The following is a 13842-nucleotide window of genomic DNA, read 5'->3' on the forward strand; positions in this document are numbered from 1 at the left end:
GGTTTTCGGGGGGAGGCCAGTTGGGGGGGGGGCTTGGTTGGGAGTGGAGATGTGTCTTGAGTACAAGAAAACCGCTGCATCTTTACTGCAGCAACCATCAGAGAAAGACAATAAAAAAGCAGTGCAGGAGAGTGGCGAGGTACATGTTCATCACAGTGTCAGACAGGAGCACTCTGTTAAAGTACGAGGACCGTGCACAAAAGATTGGATTTAAATGACCAATTTGTTGTATGTCCTTTCCACTTCTTGTTGTGTTCCTGTTTGTCTAGTGCAGCTCTGCTCCTCCATCATCCCTCTCTCTGTGCTCATTCTTCTCTTTGTCCCTTTCATCCTCCCCTTCCCTCCTTGTTCTTGCCTTGACTTTTAACTTCCTGGCCACTCTCTTTGTCTTCCCTCATCTGTTTTCTATCCTTGATTTCATTTACTTCCTTTCTCTTCCATTTTTTAACTGGACTGTTTTCCCTTAGTGTCCACCATCCATCTTCTGCTCTCTTAAATTCTTTGTCACGCCTGTCCCTCTCTTTGCACACTTGTGTCAGCTTTGCCTGACACCTACCTACCACCTGCTGCACTCATTCACTCGCACACAGTCATCGTTATTCCTCGTCTAATGTGAGTTTTGACCAAGAAAACCCGCCTCACATTTTCACTATGGAATTCCTTGGTGAGCGTGACAGAGCAGGTTTTAGATCTGGGGGTTTGAGCTGTGGAAACACAGAACACACTTATGGCCCATCATCAACACGATGCGTAGCTATGGTAACAGCTGCCAAGAAAGCCCTCCCACACTAGAAGAGCTCCAATCAAGCACTGCTGCTACAGGAAACTTGACTGACAGCTCTTTGAGGGAATACATACCAGGCACAGAGAGTCGAGACACTGCATGTACCTTCTCCTCTGTATCTAGTGATAGGAATTATAAAATCAGTTCAATCATCTCCCAGATGAACGTACACCCAAGATAAACATGTTATAAAAACAGTAATATACCAGTAAAATGGCCGGCCACCAGCTGCTCAAGGACTGTCTGAAAGTATCAGGACACCAGTCGTGCAGATGAAGCTGTTCACTGGCAGTTGAGTCACAGAGGTGGCATTTGCCTCCCTGCAGCTCTCCATCGGCCAACTGTGCATTTAGCAGTGACTTGGACCGCAGTGCAAAAGGATTTAGACAGTCACAACTGAGACAAATTGAAAACTACTCACAAAAATAGACAATGTTTAAGAGATGTTTTACATCTTTGAACGCCAATAAAAGGCAGGAAATAAATGACCTGTTCTACTGACCCCAAACACCAGCTGCCTGCAGCTTCACCCAGACTGACCTCTGACCTTTGACACAACAGACTCATCAGTGTGCTCTGATTAACCACATTCTGACTGTCTAATGAAACATGCTGATGACAACAAACGTGTCCTCCTGCATCCCGCTGTGGTTACAAACAGGCAAACAAACAATATTATAGTGAAATGCCCATTTGTTTACCTGTTGTGCTTGGCTACTTATTCCATTTCTCAACGACAACAGCAATGCTCCACATCGGGCTGGTTATCACCGGATCATTTACAGTAATACCGCCAAAAAGACAGAGTTTAGACACTTTAAGTGTTATATACAGTACTGCTCAAAAAAATAAAGGGAACACAACATAAGACATCCTAGATCTGAATGAGTGAAATATTCTTATTAAATACCTTGTTCATTACATAGTTGAATGTCTTATTTTCCCTTGTGTTCCCTTTATTTTTTTTTAGCAGTGTATATTGTCTTAACCATATGAGAACATAAAAGTCTAAAAATGCAAACAGCTGTGATTATCAAGCAACTAAAATGCTGAAAGACTACAATACAAAATTTAAGAAAACATTAAATGTCAACTTTTGCTGCTTCACAGTTTTCAATAATCTGTGAACAGAGTGTTACACATTTCTGTAAAATCTTATGTGGATTTAGAGGACAAGTCTATTTTTGAAAGATCCTGTCCACGTGATACTGTCCCTTTGTTCTTCCTAACCTGATGAAAATGTATTTTTACGAACGTAACTACAGTATGTGGTAACGTAAGGTTTGTCTGGACAAGCTAGTGTCAGCATAGTGCTTCTCTACAAGTGCAGATATGTGGCTATTATTTGCTGTAATACTTTAGAAAAGCAGTGTATTTTGGTGATTTTGACAGAATTTATCTTGTTGTAATATCAGTGTGCATTGTGCTCTTTTTTTCATTCTGGAATTTAGCCTGCAGTGCACACAGAGCATGTGCGTGATCGTGTTCTGCTTCTCGATGGCTGCAGGGAGCTTATGGCGTTGCCATGCCTGGAGCTCTGCACTAAAGCACTGAAAGGCAGTCATGGGAAGTTTGGAGCTTGTTTGTGATATAATACAATGCAGATCTAGACCCACTACGCATACATGAAGATAGATACACACAACCACAAACAGTGTGAGGACTGTGAAGGGTGCGCTGGTACTTGTACGGCAAAGGGACAGTGTTATCAGGAGCACAGGCCAAATGCAACGAGTAATCTAACACACTGTGTTTTCATTCCTTGTGGGGACTTTACATTGACTTACATTCATTTCCTGTAGGCTTATCCACAAGGATGGCCGAGTCCCCACAATGTGAGAGTGTTAACAGTTTTCGGTCCCCGTAATTTAAGTAATACAAAGGCACACACACTGCTCAATATACACACAACAAAATGAGCACTCAGACTGATAGAGATGCATAAATACACGCAAATCGGATGCCTGAGTGGCAGTAGGAAGACAACTTGCTGATATCAAGACTTGATCTCTTTGTCCCTCACGGTGCATAGATGAAGTCAGTTTAAGGCATAAATAAACACAAGCTGCACACAAAGAGAATGAAACCTCTGAAATGGCGTCACTGTGACAGTGAAGAGAAGGAGGCAATCTACCTTTTTACTTGAAAAGAGCTGATTGGGAGTCATTTTGTCACAGTTGCATGTTGTTACAGAACCCCTTCAGCAAATAGTGGGTCCTCTTGACAACTGGAAGTTGACACTTATCTGGGCTGCAGTCAGAATCTTCATGCTGTAGATTCTGACTTGGATATGTTGTCCCTCATGTTGAACAGCTTTAAATCTACCTAACAAAACCTCAATTGCCCACAGAAATCACGTCTGGTTGACTTATTTTTACCTCATGCTTCTCACATATTTTCATTTTTAAAGAAGGGTTAAATCAGCCCTTATGTGACGACAAAAATCACATGCCACTGATTGTTCAAATCAGCCACGAAAACAGGTTGTCTTCTGTGTGCAAGTCTTCACCCAGTCTCATCTGTATTCATTTATGAAGGAGGTGCATGAGGCCCTCTCAGCATGTTTAGGCTATAGAGTGACTAATGGAGACAGATAGCACGAAGACTCCACTCATTTGTAATGGATTAACCTCGTGTGGCCCTAAATCTCATCTAATCAGCCTGAATCAACTTGTTATTCTATCACACCATCTCACCACTGAGTCCTAAACACCCAGTCTTGTGAGAGCGTGACAGCATTGAAAAAGTCAGGCGTAATAACATTATCTGCTTCTTAGGACCTCACACCACTGCTGGACACTGCTTCACATTACTGTCAAACACTCCACTGAAGATCGTATAGATCCCAGAATACAGCTGATCCAGTACTGATCCACATGTAGTACTACAGTCCTCTACTTGACATGACTTACTCGTGTTTTTTAGACATGCATCACTCAACTGCTACATGCAAGTGTTGCCAGTACTTCCCTCACTGTCTATTATTTGCTGGAGTTTTGGACCCTTTTCCAAAGCCTTTCTCTAGGCTCTTCTGTGTGTTTTTGTACACTGAGTGCTTCCAATGCACGAGTGAACACACCTCCGAGCATGAGCCTCCCGCGAGTAAAACTCCCTGTCAGACTTCCTTGTTTTAAGAATGTGGAAATATTTTAGTGGCTTTCATTGCGGGCTGACCATGGACCTATCTGTCTTGTTTTAATAATAAATAAAGTAAATACCAACTAAACAGCAGTGCTGCCAGACCTCTGCCAAGAGCAACTCAGTTTCCCCAAAGTGCCACTACATCTAAAAGCAATATTCCCATGATAGTTTGACCCTCATAATATGATTGACTGCCCCTGAACACCCACTGCTGGCATTTGGAATGATGCTGATATCATTATTAGTTTAATGCTATTCAAGAAAAACAACAGACATGACAGACATTCAGTTGTTGGCAGTGAAGAAGTCACATTTCAGCAAGTCTGTGTTCTGCTCGTTCAACAGCTGGTTGACAAACCACTCATACAGTCTCTGTTACTGGCTGATTGTTGCACTGTGGACTGATCCTTCTTGTTCCCTGCTCAGCTGTGGGTGTGTGTATGAGGAGTGCAGCCCCTCCCTCCTATAAATAGAGACGGACACGGGGAAATGATACAGTGGAAATGTAGGACAATCAGCTGGTGAGGTTATGACAGGCGAGGGGTAAGGGAGGCTGAGTGACAGCACCCGGTTTGCACTGACAATCACTGGGAAGCTGTTGGCAGCGCAGCTACACACTTTGGCCACAAGGGGGCTCACATACAATCAGCAGCATTTCCAGCAGTCACAAAAAAAAAAATTCCAGTACCCAAATCACGATATGAATCAGCACCAAAATCTAATCTGTTATTGTGTGGGCCACACCCTACCTCATTCATCAGAATTCATTCATTACTTTATGAGTTATCCTGTTAAAAAACAAACCAACAAACATAATCCTGATCTTTGGCAGAGGTAATAACAATTCATAATATTTTGCCGACGTCCATATTGTATGTTGAACAAGCCAAGAGCAAAGCAGAAAATTAATAATAGTAGCTAACTGCTGTAATCGAAGCTTAAGCACAGACGTGGATTTCCTAGACTGAACTTGCACGTTTATGTCCAGACAAGAGAGAAGCCCAGTTGATCAATGACAGTGAGGACAATAAGCATGATGAATGAGAAATGTTGCTGCCCTGAAATGTTATTCTAGTAACTGAGACCAGCTGTTGCCTTGTAATTGTCACATATGATTAGTGATTTCCCAAATACAGACTAGATATTTTACAGAAGGCGGAACGGGCCTGTGAGGAATCTGGATTTTAAACACAGTTTTGTTCACAACAGTTTGATGACTGGTTTTCCTGACCTCTACAACTGGGTAGATGCGTTGGTCTCTTTTCCTCCAGAGACTATGCACATGGCCTTGCGTGGCTGACTTGCAGAGCATTTACTATATGCTGTGAATAATATTTATATAGCCCACTGTGGACCACCAACTCTGCACTGCTTACACAGTGGGTCCTGCACACACACCCACACACTTACAAACACTGAGGATTAAAGCGGAGTCCTGTCCAGTGAGATCAGCTCTTAAGATGTAACCTGGTTCCAGTCTTAAACAAGCAGCTATAGTGCAAGTGCAACACATCTTACACCATCAGCATTAAGCTGGAAATCAAAGATGACAAGTAGGAAAGAAAGCGTGTGAAGCATAGTAGGCTACCTCAACAGCCACTGCAGTAGTATTCCTACTACAGTGCTGGCAGCATTAACATCTGTCAAACAGCAGCTTGTCAAGTGATGTGTACTCTGTTTAAGTTCACGTCTAACTGCTCGCTCAAAGTTAATCTTATATCAAACAAAATCCCTATATTTATGTGCCTCAATGGATTGACATGTGTATACAGCATGTGTAATGTGCTTCAGTCTACACTCTCTCATTCTATGGGGATATCTCTCAATTAAACAAAACATGTGAAAACAAGTTCAGAAACACTATTTCAGGTACTTTGTATCCTAACTTGAAAATATCTAAATACACCTTCTGTTCTTAGATGTAAGCACCAGCATACTAAGAGGCAGACTTGGCCAGAATCCCTGCCACTTCATGCTATAGCCATATGATTTCCAAGATGTCTGTGACAGTCTGCCAGCTCGGTCCCCCTCAAGTTATTTCTAAGTAACCTTAGATGCAGCTGCTCATACAGCAGGGCGGTCTCCCTGGATTGTGTAGTATATTAATACCCCTGTTTTGTAAAAAAAAGCATTAACATGTGGGCAGCTGTGGCTCAGGAGGTAGAGCAGATCACCCCATAACCATAGGGTTGGTGGTTTAATCCCCGGTTTCTCCAACCCACATATCAAAGTAGGCACCGAACCCCTAGGTGTACTTTACAAAGAGTGTGACTATTACATAGTCTATCCATCAGGGAGCACCTACAGGTTGATGTAGTTACTCAAAAAGGGAAACACTAACTCACTGTAAAAGCCCTTTGGTGATGGAAGTAACCTTTGGCCCTGCTTTCCTAACCACCACTAAAAATGAAAAATTCTTACTGTACTGTATCATCCAAACCCTCTGTGTCATATTACTCATCTGCTAGGCTGCTGAGTCTCCTCCAACAACTCTCGAGAGGAGGGTCTTAAGGGACAGCTGGCACTGACCCATTCAAATCATCAATGTGGGTTTGACTGGCATCACTGTGTCAGTCAGTCTGGGGTATGAATCATCAAGTCCCTTTTCTGGAGCTGACAATCGGATGAAGAAAATAAACAAGTCATGCTGCAGCTACTGTATGTTCTCAGGAACAAGCGTGTGCATGTATCCATTTAGCTCCCTGTCTACAGTATGTCCCTGAAAGAACTTCCACTGCTATAGGACGATACACAAACACACACGCGTTGTACATGATGCAGTGTTGTTACAAAATCATCTGTGTATGCAGCCAGTCAAGGTCTACTGCAGTCAGCTGACATCTACAGTTACATCCTACCAACAACACTAGCAGACAAAAGATTTGAGGAGAGAGAATACGTAGAGTTTGCATTTTGTGATTTTACTAACATTTAAATACTCTCAATATCTTACTGATTAGATTCCAGCGTACACTGAAATCCATCCATCTATCCATTTTCCTCCGCTTATCCCGTAGCACCCCCCACAGGGTGCTGCGAGGGCCACGGTCGAATGCCTTCTCCAGATCCACAAAACACATGTGGACTGGTTGGGCAAACTCCCTTGAACCCTCCGCCACCCTGAAGAGCTGGTCCAGTGTTCCACGGCCAGGACGAAAACCGCATTGTCCACCACCGGGTTCGGGGATTGCCACCACGACAGGCACCAGAGACCTTACGGCCACAGCTCCGAACGGCCGCATCGACAATGGGAACATGGTCCACTCGGACTTAATGTCTCCAACCTGCCTCCGGATCTGGTCAAAGCTCTGCCAGAGGTGGGATTTGATGATCTCTCCGACAAGGGATTCTGCTAAACATTCCCAACAGACCCTCACAATATGTTTGGGTCTACTGAGCCTGTCCAGCTTCCTCCCCTGCCATCCCATCCAGCTCACCACCAGGTGGTGATCTGACAATAGCGAACCACTTCCAGCTGCAACCATACACACTGACATAAGTCTGCTCTATGTGGCAGTGTCACATGGTTGTGTGTCCATACCGTTGGGGCAAAACAGGACAGCTCCTCCTCGCTCTCACTCTCTGTTTCAGCTCTTGGCTCATCACCTTCGTCAACCTCTTTCTTCACCTCTGTTAAAAACACACATGCACACTTTTAAAATGCCACCCTGCTGAAGAAAACCAATGACTGAAAGATCTGATTCAAAGAAGTAACAGCTCCTGGTTCTGTACTATACCGTTTGAATAAACCTACAGTACACTAAATGTAACATACTGTACATGAGAAACAGGATCTACTGTATGAACCTGAGGAACTTCAAATCACACTCCTTTGACAGTCTACACGGTTCTATTTACAGTGGTGTTACAGTGCCTGATATTCTTTCTGTGTTGGCAGTAGCTTGTGTCCGAGGTTTGGTATGAGCAAAAAGAAACTCAAGTTCTTTGTGTAACAGTTCCTTCTTGCAAGTCCTGCGTTAATGTTACAGTCCTAAATCTATGGCCTGAAGGTGTCACGGTGTCACTCACTCCTCTTGTCATGCTTGCGGTGTTCTGTATCTCCCTTCATGCTGTAGTCCAGTTTCATCAGGATTGGCTCCAAGGCTGTGTACATTCGCTGGATGAGTTCATGATACACCACCAGTGGCCACAAAAGCACGCTCAGGACTGAACAGGGGCACAGACAAAAAAGATGAAGCATATTCTTCACAAGTGTCAAAACAAGATGCTGACGGGCAGTATTTTCTGAAAAAAGGCAGGGAACCCAGTTATGCGATCTATAAATGTGGGACAGCATGAAGAGATATAGTTGATGTAGAATTATCCACTTGCTAAAAAAAAAAAAAAAAAAAAAAAAAAAACCATCTACGGTCACAAGTACACATCTCATTAAGAATTAGGTTTTTATGCCAATTGGGAATGAAGATACTCACCTATAATATAGGAGATCATGATTCCTGGTACATAATGTCCAACTATGGCAAGTACAAAACAGCCACTGCACATCATCACACAGAACTGGAAAGTGAAAACAAATAAGAGAAATGAGGCGTCTGCCGAGGGTTCAAGGAGGGGTACACTGAAATGTACTTAGCAAATAAATATGACTCAAGTCCTGATTCTGTTGCTGCACCACCCACGTAGACACATCAGAACATCAAAAGATACTGCAGTGGTTCATCTACAAGTTCTTTTCATAGTGCTTGGATTTGGATGCACATTATGTTCTTTTTTTGTCTAAGCTCCAGTGTAAAACATCCCACAGATGAAAATTACCCAGGCAGGATGCACAGCTGAAGGGTAATAATAGAAGCTAAAGAGAAGTGAGCAGCTACTGTAAAAACTGATTTGGACTTTTTGGCATTCCTATATTAAATTTAAATGGTTAGCACAAAATGGCTTCCAGAAAATGTGATGTGATAATGTGGTGTGATACAGAATGACAGAAAAAGAATGAAAGGAAATGGAGAAGCAATGTTCTTTTGCTTAAATATCAATGATGACGATTCCTCAGTTTAAATGCGCTGTACTTATACAGGTATTTCAAAACTTGTCCACTGGGCAGAGGTGGGCAAAAAACAAAAAAAAAAACCCAGAGAAACCAGCTGAGAGCTCAAGACAACTGCAGCAAGGCCAGTTATTCTACCTACAGCCACATCCTTCATTACTCATTCATTCATTTTCTACCGCTTAGTCCCTGAACGGGGTCACGGGTAGGGCCGGAGCCAATCCCGGCCGGCAATCGGGCGAAGGCGGGGTACACCCTGGACAGGTCGCCAATCCATCGCAGGGCTAACACATAGACGAACAACCACACATACACGCACGCACTCCTATGGGCAATTTAGAGACACCAATCAACCTAAGCTGCATGTCTTTGGTCAGTGGGAGGAAGCCGGAGCACCCGGAGAGAACCCACGCAAGCACAGGGAGAACATGCAAACTCCACACAGAAAGGTCCCAGGTGGGGCCCGAACCCGGAACCTTCTCGCTGTGAGGCAACGGCGCTAACCACTGTGCCACCGTGCTGCCCTCCTTCATTACTAAATTTCTATAAACAAAACTGTGGCAGTCTGAAGACGTTTCACCCCAGCATTTGGACAAAACGACCTGTCAAAGTTCAGTAGCGTGGAACCCACCAATGGGGCTTGTTTAGTCTCACAGGACCAAGCAAGTTGCTACATTTCCATGCGTAAAGCTGTGTGAAATGTTTAAACCAAGTGATACATGTGAGTACATGTGGTCTTACCAGGTGTCACAGTTAGATCTCCATCATGTGAAAGGATATGGGTTACAGACAACACGAAGACACCAGTTGCGAGGTCTTGTTGTTTGCTTCAAGCAGAAGAAGGCTATGGGGGCCAGGGCTGGGTACGGCTGCTGCTCCTCCTCCTCAGAGACAGAGTCTGGATCACGAATAGGAGCTGTCATGCGAACTCCCAGTTTTGGTCCAACGTCCACTTCCAGCTCCGGGTCCTGCTCTTCGTGCCCCAGACCCTTAGGACTCCATTCATCTCCTCCATCACGCTGACCACTTCTGCACCTCCTCCTCTCCATATCCTCCTCCTTCTCTTCTTCGTAACCTCCTCCAAGGTCAACATCGTGTCCCAGTGTGTCATTCAGGTAGGGCGTCGGTATAGCGAGCCTCACCTCCTCCTGCCGCTCCCCCTGCTCCTGCCCCTCCTGGCCCTCTGCATACTGAAAGCACGCTCTCCCCTCGCCATCAGTCATGATAGAGCATCAGGCAGAGCCACTCTGAAGGGAGGTCAGAGAGACAGAGGTTAAAAAGAGGCAGAAAGCGGGAGGGGTGGAGCCGAAACAATGGAAGACAGTGTGACCAGAGATGCAAAATATAAATTGAAAATTAAAATACAATTTTGCTAAGATGCAGAAAACCAGTGAGAGAGCTTAGCAAAGAGCAACAGGAAACAAACCACTTAATGAGCCAAATAAACACTCAGGCCATTTCCTCCTCAAATCCCTCAGCAGCAAAAGCACTTGCTTCCAATCATTCTTACCACATCCATCCATCCATCCATCCATCCATCCATTATCTATACCGCTTACAGGGGGGCGGCAGGCTGGAGCCAATCCCAACTGACACTGGGCGAGAGGCAGGGTCCACCCTGGACAGGTCGCTGGTCTATCACAAGCCTGACCACAAATTTTCAATATTTACTAACATGGCTTCATGTGAGCATTTAAATCACAAAGCTCTTTTTCAGGTCAAATGGTTTCTTATTTCACTGCCTCCAATAAAAATAAGAAGAGCTGTTTTATCCCTATGATAGAAAATAGGATTACATAGAACTTAGAGTGTGAATATGACATAAAAGATACAGTGAATTTACTTCTTTTTTCTTTTTTTTTGCTGTTTCAGTGACACCAAATAGTTCAAAACACAACACATTTATCCAGTACTATGATGAAACAATAAATGCCATGAGTACCACAGAATTATTCCGTGATATTATGAGAATAGTGGGGATTTTTTTCCACACTTCTCTCTGGCTTCCTGTTGCTATGTGATTGAACAGATGGACTGCTCTGTCTCTGGTCTTCTGGAGGCTTTTAGCCCTCACCACGCAGTGGTGGGCAGGGAATGCGCAAAAAAAACAATAAATGCCACACTAATCCTGATTATTATATTAAGCAGGATAACATCTAGAACAAAACATTAGTCATCAATATTCAGCAAACGGACTTTTCTCTTTTAAGGGCTTTTAAGAAGCCTTGCTGTCCGTCGTTTGCCCTTATCAGAGAAAAGCGCATCTGACGCTTGAGGCAGCTCCGTGTTCTCCTGAGAGAACTGTACGCCAAATAGGAAAAGATTAAACACCGGAGTAGCTGTTGAAAGTACTTACATACACATTTAAAACAGTGTCTAGGGAAATACAGCCTGCCTGAGGGAATGAAGTGCCCATCACCTACAGTACGCTTTCTTCTTTCCTCGTTAAAAAGTGGACTCAGTAGATACTAAAAGATGGCACGATTAACTTTATATATATTAAATACCTTATCAATACGGAATAAGAAGTTCCCATAAGCATGATCCGTGACTTTCCGTGTTTCTAGCGCACCCAGCCTTTCTCACAATCCGGAGCTTTCCTTTTCTTTCCTCTTAAAAAAATATCTCCTTTTGCCTTTTCACGGAACAAATGTAATCCGAGAGACGTTTAAAATCACTGGAAGTAATCAAAAATTACTTGAAGTGGTCTTGGTTTGAGCGTTCTGTTAAACGGGAACATCTATCCACAGCCATGCATCCATCTATCCGTCCATCGTCGCTGAGGTGTTGGTTACGCGGCGTGGAGCGGAGATGCGCGCGGGAGGCTCGCACCGTGTAGATTGCTGTGCTGAAGCTCCGTGGATGATTTGACACGAAAAAACTTGGCCCGGGAGCCAGGAGCCCTGACACGTGACGTGATGTCCGGCAAATGGACACGCAGAGCACAGTAGGAGACGCACCCGTACGCGCGGAAAAGGCACCAAGAGCCAAACTGGGCGCGCACGTAACGCGGTGTTTCATGCATCCCCATGCAGTAGGTAATAGAACAGGGTATGAAAAATACATTAGCCTGTACAGGTGTAAGCACAGAAACATCATCTTTTATTATTATTAAATCAGACATAAGCTCTACTAAAATAAACTTAATCCTCCTTGTAGTGTGATTTGGCTAAATTACTGTATTCTTATATATGCCTATTGTAACACAATGCACTTCTGTGCACTCCAACAAAGACAGGGCTAAAATCAGGTAGGGTACATGTTTCTGTGTTTCTCTGGAAATTAAATGGGGTTTAAGTTTTTGATCTGATCATACAGTGGCAGACAAAACAAAAAAGGATGTCTGTAACCTGTATTGCAAGGCCATTTTGATAAGTGGCTACAGTAGGAATTACAGGATGTGACACCCACTGGCCCCCAAAGACTTGTTCCCATACACAGAAAGCACTGGCAGTAAAAGGATAAATACACTGTGAAATCTTATTGTGGTGAACAAAAAGACAAAACGCTCATTAGAGTAAATTGTTTTCCAACAGCACTGGGTTGGTCAGGTATACAATACTTTATAATACCACTTGGAGTAACACATCCACACACATTAGGGCAGAATGAGCCCCAATTCATGGTGGCTCCAGACCCATCTAATGTAGTAAACATCTCATGATACAGGTTTCTAGGATCTGGTTTGGAGCCATAAACCCTTCTCATTCAAGACCATTTACTACACGTGAGGACTCCAGTCTCGACCCACCTTGTAGACGCATTATGTATCTTAAGATGCCTCAAGAGCTGATCCAGTCCAAAGTCAGACTGTCATCTCATGTGTGAGGGGAGTCAGCAGGAGGAAATGAAAGAGGGGCCATCTTGTAATACATCAAGAGAAGGAACTGTGTTAAACCACATAATTGGTTTTTTACAGAACCTGCAAATATAATCCAACCCAAGCAAATATAAAAGACAATAAAACTGCCATGAGTGTTGTATTAATGTTAAAGTTTATAAATATGAATCACAAACTACACCCAGTGCCGGCAAAATACACCCAGGCTTTACAAAATAATAATAATAATAATTTTCTTTTTCATCTTACAGTTAAAATGAATGAGTGAGGAGTTAGTGAAAAGTTGGCCTTTTAAAACTAATTGCTCATACGTTTACTCATTATCTGTCAACGTTTGCTCAGTATAACTGTCATGATTCAGTCCATGGATTCAAACAGAAAAGTGTTTGTTTTGCAGCACGTCGTTGTCTTTATGGGCAATTCCATTTGACAGTCACTTTAAACTCCCACGCTGCTCGGACCATCGATCACAAATACATTTCATGAAGAGCGTTTGGACCCTAATCAGCCCTAGTGTCAGGGCCCACGCTGGTCAACCGTGGTGTCTGAGCAGGAGTCAAAGCTTCCCCCTGAAATCAAATCCTCAGGGTTGATGTAGCTCTGACAGCCGACTGGAGGAAATCTGAGCAGTCAAAAACAAAAAAGTTAGATATCATTCAGAGACAAAAACTTTGTGGGACATTTGGGGAGAGATACAAAGACTGAAAAGCTGTTCCTGTGTTCCTGGTAGATCGCTCAGTCTGGCACGCCACACTAACACAAAAGGCTGATAAAACTATTTTGAACTACTGTACCAGTGCTGCTTCTGTTCCCACTGGAAACCGGCGGGGGGGGAGGGGCGGCAGTGGAAGACTACTGCTACAAGTCACTGCACAAAGTGAGAAAGAAAAGCTTAGATTATATGAAACAGTGGTAAAGACTGAATACACTCACTTTTGCCAGAGTTAACTTTTTAAAAATTCATTCAAGGGTAAGGCTGATGTTATTTTAAGTTTAAAAAGCTTTAAAATATCCTTTATTAAAAACAGCACACAAAGTGAACCACATGTGTGCTCTTATATCAGAGAA

At 43.4% G+C, this 13842-nt stretch overlaps 1 protein-coding gene across 1 annotated transcript in view; it reads right to left on the reverse strand.

Annotated features, from left to right (window-relative positions):
- cacna1ha (calcium channel, voltage-dependent, T type, alpha 1H subunit a) overlaps positions 1–13842 on the reverse strand; it is a 148670-nt gene that overhangs the window by 92355 nt on the left and 42473 nt on the right. Inside the window, 1 exon segment of the mRNA XM_020597813.1 lies at positions 9714–10180. Within this exon segment, the coding sequence (XP_020453469.1) occupies positions 9714–10156 (443 nt within the window). The 5' untranslated portion in view covers positions 10157–10180.

The sequence above is a fragment of the Monopterus albus genome, unplaced genomic scaffold, assembly GCF_001952655.1.
Source record: "Monopterus albus unplaced genomic scaffold, M_albus_1.0 scaffold35.1, whole genome shotgun sequence".
In the NCBI taxonomy this organism is placed as follows: Eukaryota; Metazoa; Chordata; class Actinopteri; order Synbranchiformes; family Synbranchidae; genus Monopterus; species Monopterus albus.